The 15,570-nt window shown below is 45.4% G+C and overlaps 1 protein-coding gene across 1 annotated transcript in view; it reads left to right on the forward strand.

Moving 5' to 3' along the window:
• The first annotated feature begins 14,762 nt into the window (after positions 1-14,762).
• The window catches only part of SLC25A37 (solute carrier family 25 member 37), a 36,404-nt gene continuing 35,596 nt past the window's right edge, over positions 14,763-15,570 (forward strand). The window contains exon 1 of the mRNA XM_081269183.1: positions 14,763-15,112. Coding sequence (XP_081125309.1) covers positions 14,900-15,112 — 213 coding nt within the window. The 5' untranslated portion in view covers positions 14,763-14,899. The remainder of the gene's footprint in view (positions 15,113-15,570) is intronic.

The following is a 15,570-nucleotide window of genomic DNA, read 5'->3' on the forward strand; positions in this document are numbered from 1 at the left end:
TGTCCCCGAAACTCAGGCCCAGGCCTATCACTTGGAAGATGATCAAACATCATTTATCAATGAAAAGGCCCCTCTGTAGGTATGGCCTTCAGGTGTGGCCCTTCTTGCTAGGTGACACCTGGGTGACTGGTTACACACAGTCCAGTTACTTCTGAATTCATAAACCTGCTTTGGTGGGTGTCCCAAGAGGACTTTGACTTTCCAGGGTCTGGTTTGTGTTTATCAAACTCACAAGATTCATATGTCAAACTAGAAGGTCAAGCCAGCCATAAATATACAGTGAGAAATAAATGACTGGGCTCCATAGCCAACTCCCATTCCTCTTCTGGAAGATGATCCTTGTGGAAACCAAAGGGTGACCCAGAGGCCATGTGGTGAGCTGGAACCAGGAAACAAGATGAATCTGCCATTTCATGGCATCAAGATAAGTAACAGGGTTTCATGCAACTGTCCAGCGAGAGGCCCCTAAGCTCCGGGGAGCTGTCAGAGGATGGACCGTCAAGGCCTTGCTGGGGCTGCCTCTTTTCCCATCTCTGCAGGAACAGGCACCGCAGAGCCTCCATCTGCAACTCTCCTTTTACTTCCACACGTCACAACCCTTTGTCTCTAACCTATTCTTCCCCCCTCTGGTTGAAGTAAGGCATTAGCAGTCAGATTTCACTGGCCTGGGCACCCCCCTGGGCCCTGCAGGTGCCTGCACTGTGTGCAGCCTTCGCAGTCAGCATGCAGGGGAAACTGGATTGATTACCCTATTGCAGACAGGGGCACTGTCCTGCAGTCCCCAAGGACCAAAAAGCAAATTCAAATCACACTTCCGGAAAGGAAGATCAGTTTAGGGATCCCTTTCTGCTGATCCCTGCCCTCCCGAAACTCTCTTCCACTGTGCAAGGTTGGAATAGCTCAGGGGGCATTGTTAGAACATCCCCACGTCAGCTTTGAAGGCCATGTCCCAAGAAAACCCCCGAGGGGAACATGCCGTGGGCACAGCTCCAGCCCATCCTTTTAGGAATCATTCCCTCTCCCTTGCTCTGTCACTGTCTGGCCTGGCTGAGGAGGCTCTGATTTGGAAACAGAACTTGGCCGCCTGTGAGATCCCATATGTGGCAGCAGAGAAAATATCAGCAGAAGTCAAGGGGAACACCAAACATGAGGATCCGAAGGGAGTGACAGCGCCCAGAATGGCATTTGGTGCTTACTAGGCTGAATTCCTGAAGACCTCATTTCACAAAGAAGGAAACTGAAGTCAGAGGGAGGATGGTTTGCTCTGAGCCTTGCAGGGAGCAGTGGCTGCTTGGGAGGGACTTGCAGGTGATGAGAGTCCCAGCTCTTTGGTTCCAATATCAAGTGATGGCAACTGGATAAGACAGGAGAGCAGGGGGAGAGGGAGGAAATAAGTGCAAATTATAGAAAACGAAACCAACCAGCACCGGCTTCCAAACTTGTCTGGATCCAGGCTACAACTCCCCCAGCTCCAGCTTCCTTCAGAACACCACTTTCTTTCGCTTTCGTGCTTTCTCAGGCTCCTTGAAAAAAAGTCTGTGGCATTGTTTAGTATTGTAGTCACTGGTTCCGTGTAGCTGTGGCAATGTGACAAGTCTGGACTGTGAATGTTGACGTTTAGGATGAAATACACAACTATTTCAAAGACAGGGATAAAGAATGCAAAACATCTCATCAATAATAACTTTGGATATATTGGGGCAAATAAAATACAGTATTATCCCTGCTTTATTTCACTTTTCTTTTTGCATCTTTAATGTGGCTACTAGAATGTTTGAAATGGCACATGTGACTTCAGTGCATTTATAGATCATATCAAATACAAAGCCCAGTGCTTATAAAATTAAAATGGGCATTGGTTTCATGAAAAAGCTGGTGCTGTCAAACCATCCTTTATAGCCACCTTCTAAATGAGAGAGCACGGAAGCTTTGACATGGGAAACCAAGAAGAAAATAACAAGGTACCATTCTTGTTAACTAGGAAATGTGACCCTAAAAGGTCAGGAATGGTATGACCAATGTTGGTCGGAGCTTTATGTCTCTCATGAGGCATCCTGGTCATAGTGATGTCCTTAGAAGCTGGATGTGTGCTTTCTGAGGACAGAGGATGCCCACATGCAGGGCATTTAATGCCCAGAGCAGAGGAAAAAGGAGTGGGATGCAGTGAGGAGTCACCAAGAAGCCCAGCCAGTGTGGGAAGACCTGGGTCCTACCTTGGCTGTACATGACCTTTGTAAGTTATGGAACCTTCTAGGTGTCCTCACTGGTGAAATTGCTCTCTCACTATCTGGCCTGGCTGAGGAGGCTGTGATTTGAAAACAGAACTTGGCAGCCTGTGAGATCCCATATGTGGCAGCAGAGAAAGCACAGGGTGCTCTCTGGAGTCCTGTCCTTCTTCCTTTAAGTTGGAGGCCTTGAGCAGACTCTCTAAGACCTGTGAGCTTTATCTGTAAAGGGGGGTGGTGGAGGTGCTGTCTGTGAATGGTGGACAGTCGGCGAGATTTCCCATGCTTGACAGCTACTGACACAGTGAGCGCTCAGTACGCGTGGAAAAGAGACAAATGAAAAGAACTACAAGGACCTTAAGGGTTATCCAGGCCAATTTCCACCTAAATTCCAAAATGTCCCACATTTTCCCCAGCCTCTTATTTGCTGCCAGTTGGGAGAAACTTCTTTTCTCAGAGGCAGCTCCTTGCTTGTTTGATAAATTTTCATTCAAATTTCTAACTTTTAAAATTAAAATTTTTATTGCAGTAAAATAACATAAAATGCATTATTTTAACCATTTAAGTGTATAATTCAGTGACACTAAGTACATTCACATTGTTGTGCAACCATCGTCAAAATTTCCCAAACATTTTCTCCAACCCAAATTAAAACTCTGTATCCACTAAATAATAACTCCCCTCTGCCCCTACTCCCAGTCCTTTTTGACCACAGTCCTTTCTCTCTGTATGAACTGGATGCCTTTAGGTACCTCATATAAGTGGAATTGTACAATATTTGTGTTTTATGATTGCCTTTATTCATTTAGCATAAAATCTACCCGGGTTCTTCTGTGTTGTAACATGTGTCAGAATCCCCCTCCCCTTTTAAATATTTTTTTTAAATTTTTTAGTTGCAGTTGGATAAATACCTTTATTTTTTATTTATTTATTTTTATGTGGTGCTGAGGAGCGAACCCAGGGCCTCACCTGTGCTAGGCAAGAGCTTTACCGCTGAGCCACAAACCCAGACCCTCTCCTCCTTTTTTTAAGGCTGGATGACACTCCATTAGATGGATATATCACACTTAGCTTATCCATTCATCTTTCGATGGAGCCTTGGGTTATGAATGTTTCTAACTATTAGTTCCCCTGCATAGTGAGCTGAAATCCACCTTCCTGTGACTACACCCACCCCTCAGCTCCGTACTCAGAGCTCCATAGCATCATCAGTCCAGTTCCCAGAGGAGTCACTAGGTTTGAAGAGAGCATTTAAATTGCCACACCACTCTTCAAAGGCTCAGAAGTTTCACTGACTATTTCATAATTTCCAGACCATTTGCCATGTGGTTTAGGTCTTTAGACTCGTTTCCGTTGACCAATCCCTTTTTGGAATGCAATCACACTAAACTGAGCTGACCTGAACCCTGCTCTGGGATTACAACCTCTCTTATCTTGACTTTGATAAAACAGTTTAACAATGCATTCCCTTTTTGGCTTCCATATTTCATTGATTCACTCACTGAACAATTTTTATTGGGTGCCTTCTGAAGGAGAGGCAATTCAGTGTAGGAGTTTGGAACCTGACTTCTGGACCCAGCTTCCTAGGTCACGGTATATGATTCGCCCTTTACTATGTATCAGGGTGCACATTTCTTGTTTCTTAGGGCCTCGGGTTCCTTACCTATAAAATAAGGAACATTACAGTATCTACCTCATGGGGTTGCTATGAGGACTGAATGAACCGATGCATGTAAAATGTAGGGAGAGTGTTTGGTAGTCAATAAATGTGTCATTTCTCTGACCTGGGCCCTTCCCCGGGTGCTAGGGGTGCAGCAGTCGGCCAGGCTGACCAGCTGCGGCCTGTGTGTGGTTTTCAGTCTAGTGAAATGGTCAGAAAGCAAACCACTGCTTGACAACAAGGATTTATTTGTGGGCAAATGTGTAATTAAAAGACATGTTTTCATGGAGAAATAAACCTCAGTTAATTGCACTACAGTGTGTATTTGTGATACGGGAGCACAAAAGTGCAGCGTCTCACTCACTCTAATTTATTCACTCATTCATTTATTAAAAATAAATCCTTCTTTTTTTTTTTAAAGAGAGAGTGAGAGAGGAGAGAGAGAGAGAGAGAGAGGATAAATCCTTCTTAATTTCCAACTATGTAAAGATTCTGGGACATATCAGTGAACAAAACAAAGATCTTATTCCTGAGAAACATATATTTTATTATGGGAGGGGGACTGGACAATAAACAGACATGCGTAATAGATAGCCAAATTCAATTATACATCAATAAAAGGGGCAACCATATTGTCTTTTGGGAGGTAATGTTTTGAAGGACAAGCCTGCTTGCTTCTCCTAGATGGGATATTCTGTGCTAATGAAGGGACTTAGGGATGACTCAAGGGCTTTTCCTTGAGCACCAGAAACAAACCTGCAAGGTCAGAATGGCTTCCCAGAGGAGTTGCATCTAAATGGGGCCTGGAATGATGAATAGCAGCTAACCAGGTGGAGAGAGCCAGGAAAAGTGTTCTTGGAGCTGGACCTTGTACAAGCTTGCAGGCAACAGCAGCATTACATGAAGTCCCTCCAGTACAGAGTGCTTCCCCCTGGACAGTGCATCCCTCGTGTTTAGGATGCAGGGGGAAAATCTTTTATTTTTATAGGTTTCAAAATAATCTTAGCTGGGCACAGTGGTGCATGCCTGTAATTCTAGCAGCTCAGGAGGCTGAGACAAGAGGATCATGAGTTCAAAGCCTGTCTCTACATAAAATATGAAAAGAGCTAGGGATGTGGCTCAGTGGTTAAGTACCCCTGGGTTCAATCCCCAGTAACCTCCCTCATAAATAATCATCATCTTGATTTTAGCTTTCTAAGAAGCAAATCCTGTTGGTATTGTGTTCTTCTAAGAGGTTGATAAGTCTGTATGCTACAACTTTATCCAACAGTTGATTTTAAAAAAAGTTTAATTGAACCTGATCAAGGTCAGAGACCTTTGTCATACTTTGCTTCCTGCTGATAGTGTCACCATTAATCAACCCTCTTGGGAACAACCACACATTGCTCCAATCATCATATAGTATTATGGGGCCTGATTTCTCCTTCTTACTCCTTAATAACAGCCCTAAGGAGCAATGAATGAGATAAGATACATGAAAATGTTTGGAAGTTGTCAAAGAGTGATCCAAGTTGCCATTATTTAGTTATGATCCAGTCACCAACTTCTGGGAGTAGAGAGACTATCGAATATACGGCTGTCCTGGAACAGACGACTGAGGGAAGGTCAGAGGACATCCATCCAGGCTGAAAGAAGGCACTGTGCATCTCTGCTTCCTTCCCACCCACCTACCCCTGTCTAAATGGGCTGGAATGTCCTGTGCTCATGCTGGACAGGTGCCTGGGACTCTTGAGCAAAGTGTGGTCTCCTCACACCAACAGAATCAACTCTGAGACACTGCTATTGCATTGAAGTGACTTTTATGGATGTGACCAGATGGTGAGAATTCAAATTGGTCTATATATTGAAATCAAGCCTATTAAATTTTGCAAGGCACATTCATGCCCCAACTTACATTTATCAAAAAACATTTTGATTTTTGGAAAAAAGAACACTTCAAATACAGAACTAACTGCTGATTAAGAGTTTATCTAACACAAAATTTTAGGTGAACATACCATGCTATGAAAAAATGTTCATGCTTACAATAAGAGCTGAGGAATATTGACAGAGGAAATTGACTTTTTTGGGTATACATACATATGAACATAGACATATAATATGCTTGTATGAATCAGGTAACTTATGTAACTTCTTTTTTCAATTCCTCAGTGTGAGAATTCCTGTGCCCATTTTATAATTGAGAAACTAAGCTCAGATGATAAGTGATTTTACTAAAAACCTATAACTAGATAGAAAGGGGGGAAGTTAGGGGTGTTGACTTCAGAGGTCACTGTTCTTACCATGTTCTCCTTCCTCAGTCAATTCAGCAGATGTTAATTATATTTTTTCCTCCAAAATATAAAGATATTTCTAGGTTCATGGCTATATATTGGCTTATATAATATATGCTATAAAAGTGTAGAAATCAAAGGTGCCTGGCTCAATGAACTGCTAACACAATGCACACACCTGTGCAAACAGTTTCCAGGTAAGAAACAACACAAATGGGATCCTTTTGCCTCCCTACTACCACAATGGTAATTACTACCTGATTTCCAACACTCCCCATTTGCTTTGCCTGTTTTTGAACTTTATTTTTAAAGAATTACCTACTATTTCATGTCTGACTTCCTCAGTCAACATTGTATTGGTGAGAGTCTCTGATGTTTTTGTCTACAGTGGGGTGTCATTCATTCTTATTGCTATGTAGCATTCCACTGCATGAATACTACAATTTATTGATCCATTCTGCTATGGATGGACATTTGGGTTATTTCCAGCTTGGGGCAATTATAAATTGTGCTGCCATCAGCATTTTTTGTGTATGTCTTCTGGCCCACAAAGTATGCACTTTGGCTGGGTGTACAGAAGGACTAGAATTGTGGGGCCATGGGTCATGTGTTTGTTCAGCTCTAATAAACACTGATAGAGAATCTTTCCAATTGCTTGTATCAGTGTCAATTTTCCAAACCACACCAAAATTGTTTCTCTTGATTATGTTCACCAACACCCTGATTTTTGATAAAACTTCCTGGGTGGGTAGATTTCTTAGGAAAACCTGCTACCATAGTGTCAATTCCACTAAAATCTGCTAATTCCGTTATCTAGACAAATTTTGTAAATTAGCACATACCAGCTAAATTGAGAAGGATGAGTTTATTATGTCAAGTGGGACTCTGGAAATTAACAGAGCAGAATTAGAACTTCACAGCTGGTGTGTGATTGGAGCTTTTATTTAAGGAAAAGTTACCATCCATTCTATTCGGCACAGTCCTATGGGGAGTCTCAAGTGTTGGTCCTCCATCCTCCTGCACAGTAGACTAAGGTTCAGTCTGGGAGCCCAGAGAAGAGAAAGTGGCTGTGCTCTGAGACAGAGCTCATCCCTACCATCCTGCATTTCTGAAAGGACTCTGGAGATGGACAACCCAGTATTTGTCCTGGGCTAAACTTTCTCCTTCACTTGCTGGTGCCAACTGAGCCCCAACTTGGTCTTGTGGTAACTCAGGGCCTCTTTGCTCATCTTTCCCTTATAAATTCACAACTGTCCTCCAGTCACTGTTGAGACAGGGGCCCAGCCTTGACTGAGAGACATGCCACTTATAACTGGATGCTCTGGGCAGAGAAAACAAACATGAAACTCACATGGAAACATGAAACTCACATAGAAAATCACAATGGCCGGGGTTCCAAATTCCAGCCAGCTGCTTCTCACAAGGGCAACTCTGGGAAGCAGCAGGTATTTATTTACTCAATTCTGTCTCCAAGTCACGTTTCTGAAATCTGTGCTATATCATCTCCATTCTCCCAAAGAGCATCTCTTCTCTCAATGGTCTGCTTGAGGCACTGAAACTAGGGTACCCAAGCTTCCCGGGGGATGGTGCTCTCTCAACAATGACGTGGAAGCTCTGTGTAAAGCCACCAGGAGAACCTGGCCAGTGTAGCCATGTGCTGACATGCAGCACCAACTTAACTTGGCCAGAGTGGGGGGATTGATGACTATTGATTTTCACAGAGGTATATGAACTATGACTAATGACGGCAATAGAGGAGTCTTATCAGCCTCAGAGTTTATGTCAATGGTGAGACAGTAAAAGTTTGGATGTCACACCTGGGCTTTTATCTTAGCTCTGTCACCAATCATGTCGATGTCCATGAACAAATTATTTTACTTTGAATTTCTTGCTGCCCTGTAAGATGGGACTTAGAGATGATTTCATTTTTTAAGTCTCTTCCAGGTCCCCTGCTTTGTAATTCATGTTACCCTAAAAACTTAGCATCCAAATTAGTATTTGTGATATAGACTTTGTTATATAAGAAAAGATCACTTTTTTCCTTGCTTCTCCACAAACTGGGCTCAGAACTTCCAGATTCTGAGTTATAACACGTTTTTTTAAATTTCCTGGAAATCATGGATGTCTGCGATATTTTAGTGCTATTATAGAGGAATAAGGAGCTCTTTTCAGAAGAAGATCCTAGCCATTTAATAACACCTACTCAGCATGTGTCCTTAAGAAACTTGGTTTGTAAAGGGAGCTGTAAGACATAGGTAGCAGCACTGTAATATAGAGTGCAAGGTCATGAGAGCCGTGGAGAGGCCGGGAAGAGCTCCAGGGCTTGTCCCCTCTAAGGGGTCAGACTACATGATAGGCGCCATCTGGGCTGAGAAATGAATTTTAAGCTCGACCTGGAAATCTTCCCATTGAAGAGGAGATGGTTTTGGGAAGGCCAAGCAAGGGCTAGCTAGAATTAGGGGCCTATGTCCTGACTTTGTTAGGACAGTTCAGCTTATGCCTTCTGTCCTGAAACAAGTATGGACAATGCCACTTATCCCTCTCAAAATGTGTTCTACTTTTTAGACGTGAAGATCCATAGTTGGCTGCAGCTCTAAGTGAGGCTATTGCAGAGGCTGCAATGGCACATGGCTAATAAAATCTGCAAGGCAGAAAAAGACAGTCAGGAGGAACCAAGCCTACCAGCTGGTTGGTATAAAGGAAGTAAAATTCAAGGAGAAAATGGTGCTGGGAAGAGTTGGTGATTGTGAAAGAAACTTATAAATTTAGATCAGAAAGACTGAGCTGGAGGGGGCCCTGCCATCACTGAATCTAAACCCAGATCATCATTTCCCAGATAAAAGGATGAGGGCAAGAAAGATAGGTCAGGAACAGAACTCAGACCACGAGGAGCCCTTGCCACCACCTCACTGCGCTGAGTTATCGGTATTCCCCCCAATTCATGCCCACCCAGAACCTGTGAGGCCATCTTGTTTGGACATAATTAAGTTCAAGTGAGATCCATACTGGTTTGCTCACACTGGCAGGCCCTAACGCCAATATGACAGTTGTTCTTATAAGAAGGGAGAAATTCAGACAGACATCAGGGAGAATGGCACATAGGCAGGCAGGCAGGGATTGGAAAGATGTGTCCACAAGCTAGAGAATGTCAAGAACTGCAGGGAGCCACCAGAAGCTGGAAGATGCAAGAAAGATCTTCCACAACGGATCTCAGAGTGTGGCCCTGCTGATACCTTGACCCTGGACTTCTAACCTACAGAACTGCAAGACAATACACTTCTGTTTTATTAAGCCATCTGGTTTATGGTATTTTGTTACGGTGGCACCAGGACGTGAATACATTCTCTAAGGTTTTGGTTGGTAGAATATTCAGATGGTGCTGTTGTGGATGCATATGAACCTATGGAACCAAGCTTAGAGAGAGACCAGGATTTAAAACAGGGTCGGGTTTGGTAACTGGGACAGGGAATTGAGAGAGGGATCCACAGGGAAGGGAGGAAAGAAGTTCCAAGGACAGTGTGGGAAGGATGGAGAGATGCAGGAGGCAGAAGGGCAGGAAGCAAAAGCCGAGATGAGGGAGGAATTCAAGAGGAGGAGGGTGGGAGCTGCCCACTGATTTGGCATTGAGGTCATTGTTGACCTTTGTAGGATGCCTGTGGAAAATTACAGGGGTTAGACACTACCCTATAAAGGCTTAAGGACTGAGCGTTTGTGAGTTAGGAGAGGTGGGGAGATGACTCTCCCAAGGACTTCAGGATGGAGGAGAGAAATAGGCCATAGCTTAAGGTGTGGAGTAGGGAAGAGGGATTTTATTAGGCGATGGAGGCACTGAGTATGTTTGTGGAAATAGTGAAGTGATGGAAAAATCACAGATGTCAGCTGTTGTGGTGGGCAGACAACCAATGGCCTTCCACCCACCCACACTAATGTACACATAGAGCACACTCCAGCCAGTATCTCTCCAGTGCTTTGCTTCTTTGGACTCAGCCTTCCTCTGTCACTCCCTCTGGCCCCCTCTGGGCTTTGGGCCACCTGCTAGGAGGCAGGCTCTGGAGTGAGAGGGTCAGTGCAAAGACAGTGACCCTTCCGTAGAGTGCGGAGAGAGCTGGTATCTTTGGGTCGTGGAGGATAGTGCAGGAGTCCCCAGAAGAGGAGCAAGGGGACTGTATAACTGCAGGGGGCTCAGCTGATGGCACATGGCACAATTCCTAGAGGACTTGAGCAGTCTAAATCACCAGCAGAGGGAAGGCTTTGGGGGTAGGGCAGGTCAACACCTCTGTCTCAACCTACTGATGAACTTCTGCCCCTGGGGTCTGCACATACTGGTCACATTTTGTATAAAGAAGCCTGGTAAAGTGAGGCAGCTCTGCATTCTTTTTATCTGATGGCTCTCTCCTACCTCTTCTTTGTCATAGGGTTCAACTAGCTTTTACCTTCATTTCTTCTTCTGTCTTATTGGGAGACTTATCCTTGGATATGAATCACAGATGGAGCTCTAAGAAAGAGTACTGGCCAGGTGTGGTGATGCACGCCTGTAATCCCTGTGGCTCAGGGAGCTGAGGCAGGAGGATGACAAGTTCAAAGCCAGCCTCAGCCATTTAGTGAGGCCCTAAGTAAGCAACTTAGTGAGACCCTGACTCAAAAAAAAAAAAAATACTTGGAGGATGTATCTCAGCATGGGTTCAATCCCCAGTACTTCAAAAATAAAAAATAAAAAAATTTTAAAAAGGGAAGACAGGAATAAAGAAAAGAAAAAGAAAAACAGAATCCTGTTCCAGGGAAAGCAAAGAATCTGGGATTACTGGGCCAGACATGTACAGGAGGGACGGACCCTATGTCCAGAGGTTTTGTGGCCCTCCCAATATTTACACTTGACTTAAAATTAACCAGCATGCGTATGAGCATCCATTCTAAAAACAAAGACCTGAAGTATAGCCCACCACCCTGGGTCCACACTGTCCAGTGTCCTGGGAGACATGATGCCAGCTTCAGTTCCCAGCAGAGGACTTTCTCATTGGAACAGGGTGGAGGAGTGCATGGTCCCAGCATTGGCTAGGTTCTGGGGAGGGTGGAAATGTATCTTATCTGTGCATTGCATGGGGGTAGGGAGCTGGCAGATGTTAGGGTTTGAGTAATTATTGTGGAAAAGTAAGATTTTGGAGAAAGCCTCTTCTTCCAAACACCCCCAAATTATATACATTTCACCAGAGTTTTCACTTTGGGTCTATTTTTTTCTATATTTCATTCAGCATGTGGGAAGTACTAATGATCTTGGACTACAGAGGAGGAAGCAAGCCAGCCCAAGCCAGAGTCACACAACTAATAAATGGAGAAACTGGGATTTGCAAGAGTCCCTGTCTAGAGGTGCGAGCTCTGCATTCTCCATGCTCAGTCACTTCCCCTTTCTAAGTGGAACTTTGCTTCCAATTGGTGGAGGGCAGTATGATGTCCTCATCAGAACTTCAACCTTCAGAAACTTTGTGTAAGACTCTGGCCAAACTTGTCAGTCATTCCTGAGTCTCCCGGCCTGCCCCAAAGGAAAGACTCAAATAGGCACCCACTCTTGTGCTCCTGGTCCCTGGGTTCTTGCTATTCAAAGAAAGAGCTGCTCCCTCCCTGCTGATCCTGTGGCCACAGCACTGGGTTACAGTGTATGGGTTGCTGCCCTTCTGACAGGCCTTCTCCAGAGGTCCAGGAACAGGACTGGCGGCTGGGTTTCCTGAGTGGCTCCACCATTATCATGAGGTTCTGCTCCTCTGCACAATAGTGATGGGAGGGGTGGGGTCAGACTCCAGGGTTAACTCTCAGATCCACAGGTCAAGCTGGCTTCCCAAGGGAACAGCTTCCTCTGACCAGCTCTCAAAGGGGAGGAATTGAAGGCCACTAACTGGAGTTATGGTGCAGGAAAGAGGATGCTACCATCACTGCTGGCACCCACTGTCACCAAGCATCTCTTAACACCAATGAATCTGATGAAGACACTGTGACGTTGTTGTAAAAGAAGCCATTGTCCTTCCCACTGCTCCTACCCCAAGTGTCTATGATCTTCCCGGGCAGCAGAAAACATCAAAATAGCAGGAAAATAGTTTCCTTCTGAATTCTACCTTCCAGATCTCACTAATTCATCTACTGGAAGAAAATAACTTGCATCTAGTCCCTTGGCTACAAGGGGGTCTGAGAAATGTGGCTTTAAATGTTCTGGCTACTGCAGTACAAGGAGTGCAGGATGAAGGATGAGTGCCCAACCCCATATTTATCATATATATATATTTATCATATATATTATCTCATATATATGATAAATATGATATGGAGTGTGGGAAGGAGAGTGAGAGAGAAAAAAAAGAGAAAGGGTAAGGGTGGGGGAGAAAGGGAGGGAGAGAAATTGATACTTACAATAAATAATCCAAAAATTTTCAGTTGGTTCTGACTTAACGTTTACTTAATGAAAAAAATTTAAATATGTGTGTTTGTGACAATCAGGATCACCATTTGCCTCACCATCCAAAAGATGAATTCTTTCTACCAGTATCATTGTTGAAAAGTGTGAAGGATTTCTCATTCATTAGGAGATATATGTATAGATATATTTTTTAATAGAATGACTCATTCTTCTAATTTTTAAATTAGAAATAATACCAGTTCTGTTTAAACTCTGAAAGTAGAATCAAAATAGTTGCCTATAATACTTTGTCACCACCACAATAACCATTTCATTTTTCCTGTGCATATTTATATCTTTGTGAATGTAATGGCTATAGAATTTTGTTTTTGCTTTTTTCAAGCATTAAATAATTTCCTATGTTATCATGAACAGAACCACGATATTTAATGGCTATCTAAGATTTCATTAATACTCATGTCATAATTTACCTAGCCAGTCTCCCCTGATTAAATAGTTTACTTCTAATTATTTACTACTATAAATAACGCTTTGATAAAGATCTTTACGAATATTAGGGTTTTGATGTCACATTCCCAGAAGCAAGACAAGGGATTCAAACATACTAGTTAAAGGGCAGCTATTTTTAAAGGAGTGTCCACAGTTTCTGACCATCGCTTCTTACAAATCACCTTTGACAAAGCACAGACATTTTTCTTTAGCCATCACTAGACACTGTGAGCATGTTCTTACCTATCACTAAGGTATTCTACCTTAGCACTCATCATAGGACCTACTATGGGCAGTTACCAAAAATGGGAAAATTGTGCCCTTGATCCCGATGCCTGTTGACCTCTATTGATGCACACATCACTGTATATCAAATCCCTATGAGCTGCCTATAACACCATGACCTGGACCTTGGTAGGAACAGCATCTTCAGAGTTTCCTCCACCCTTGCATATCTCAATGTCCAGCCTTCCTAACCAAAAGCCTTGTCTAGATAAGGCAAGGAGGCCCTGGTGCTGCAGAAGCTGATCAACCCCAGTAGTTCTCATGCACATGTAGATGGATTTCTTGATTCCTTTTTTCCCAGATGGAGCAAAACAATATTAAGATAAAGCAGCCTTTATAGAAGCCAGTGAGATGACTTTTAAATTAAATTTAAGATTTGAATTTGTTATAGATGAAAACAGAATGCATTACAATTCATACTACACATATAGGGCACAATTTTTCATATCTCTGGTTGTACACAAAGTAGAGTCATATCCTTTGTGTCTTCACACATGTACTTAGGATAATGATGACCATCATTTTCCAGAGTCTTTCCTACCCCTATGCCCCCTCCCTTCCCTTTTCCCCTTGCCCTATCTACAGTGTGAGATGACTTTTAAGAGTGAGGAAACCAGTCTTAAGACAGACAGGCAGACCCAGATTGCAAGATTTTACTCTCAGCCAGTTGGCACTCCTCCTGTGAAACCAGGTGTCTAAAGCCCTTCTTAATCCGAAGAAAATGTGGGGGTGACACCTAACCCAAAGGGCTCCATTCAGGTTACCAAAGTCTCAGTCAATCCAGAGAGGGGTAGACTTGGCCTACTCAGGAGAACAAGAGGTGTAACATACACAGCTCTTCATTGTATGTATTCAGTGAGAGAAACAATTTCAAATAAACGGGGTTCTTTCCAACAAAGTCAACTAGGAAGGGACCCTGAACTTTTAAACTTGTTCCCTCTTGGTGTACCCACTGATATGGAGACCTGTCTTCAATTCTAGAACTCCCCCTCCCAATACCACTCCCCATCCAACCACCATAACTGCTTCATAACTGACATTCCCAGCAACTCCCCGCCATCCTGCGTCTGGCCTTCGGAATGCCAAAGCTTGCTAAGTAACGCAGTTTGCAAAACCGGCTCTGGAGGCGGGTCCCCCCACCCCCCCACCCCCGACTCTGTTGCTGATCTCCCTCCATCTCTGGGCATATTCCCCTGAGGCCTGGTTGAGCCTCCTCAGGGTCCATTCCCCTACCCGCCCCTAGCAGACCCTTGGGCAGCACAACTTCCCAGGACACCCCAACGCCTGCTCTCGCCCCCGTCCGGTTGCTTGGAAATTTGCACTGGACAGTGACGTCACACAGGGAGGCGGTGCCCACTGCACGGCGCACCAATAGCTCAGCCGTGGCCGGCCTCTTCTTTTCCAGTGATTGGTGTCTCCGGCTCGTTGGCTCCACCCCAGCCCGCCATGGCGTCAGCCGCCTCAGCGCCGGGGAGGTGGTTCCCACTTTAAGAAGTGAAGTTTTCCGCCCCCTCCCCTTTCCTGCCCACCTCCTGCAGCCTCCCGCGGCGCGCGGGGCTGGCGGATGGAGTTACGCAGTGGCGGCGTGGGCAGCCAGCCTGTGGGGCGGAGGATGGATGGGGACAGCCGAGATGGCGGCGGCGGCTGCTGCAAGGACGCCGGGTCGGAGGACTATGAGAACCTGCCGACCAGCGCCTCCGTATCCACCCACATGACAGCCGGAGCGATGGCCGGGATCCTGGAGCATACGGTCATGTACCCGGTGGACTCTGTGAAGGTGAGGCGCCGGCAAACTTTAGGGACTCAGAGAGCAGAGGAGGAGCGCGCGCGCACGTTTGCATCCCGCGCATGACCAGCCTGGGGCAGCGCCCCGAAACCACGCTGTCGGCCGGGGCCGGGCTGGGGTCTCTCCCGGAGTGGGCACGCGCAGCCCGAGCTCCGGGAGGCGCGCCGCCGCTCCTTCTGCGGCTCACCCGGGCACCGGGGGCGCCCGCGACCCCGCCAGGGAGCCGCAGTCGGCGCCAGGCACCGCCACTCCCGCCGCGTGCCCGGCCCCACTGTGGCGGCGCTGAGGCCGGGTAGGACAAGTGGCGAGTGCCGCTGGCCTGGGTGGTGGCGGCGATGGGGCTCCAGGGAGGCGGGTGCTGCAGCCCTGCACTGTCTTACCGCGCCTGCGGTGCGCGGTGGCTGAGCCTGCCCTCATGTGCGCGGTTTCCGATCCTAAGAGCTCACGAT

This window comes from Spermophilus citellus (assembly GCF_964194105.1).
Source record: "Spermophilus citellus genome assembly, chromosome: 16".
Taxonomy (NCBI): domain Eukaryota; kingdom Metazoa; phylum Chordata; class Mammalia; order Rodentia; family Sciuridae; genus Spermophilus; species Spermophilus citellus.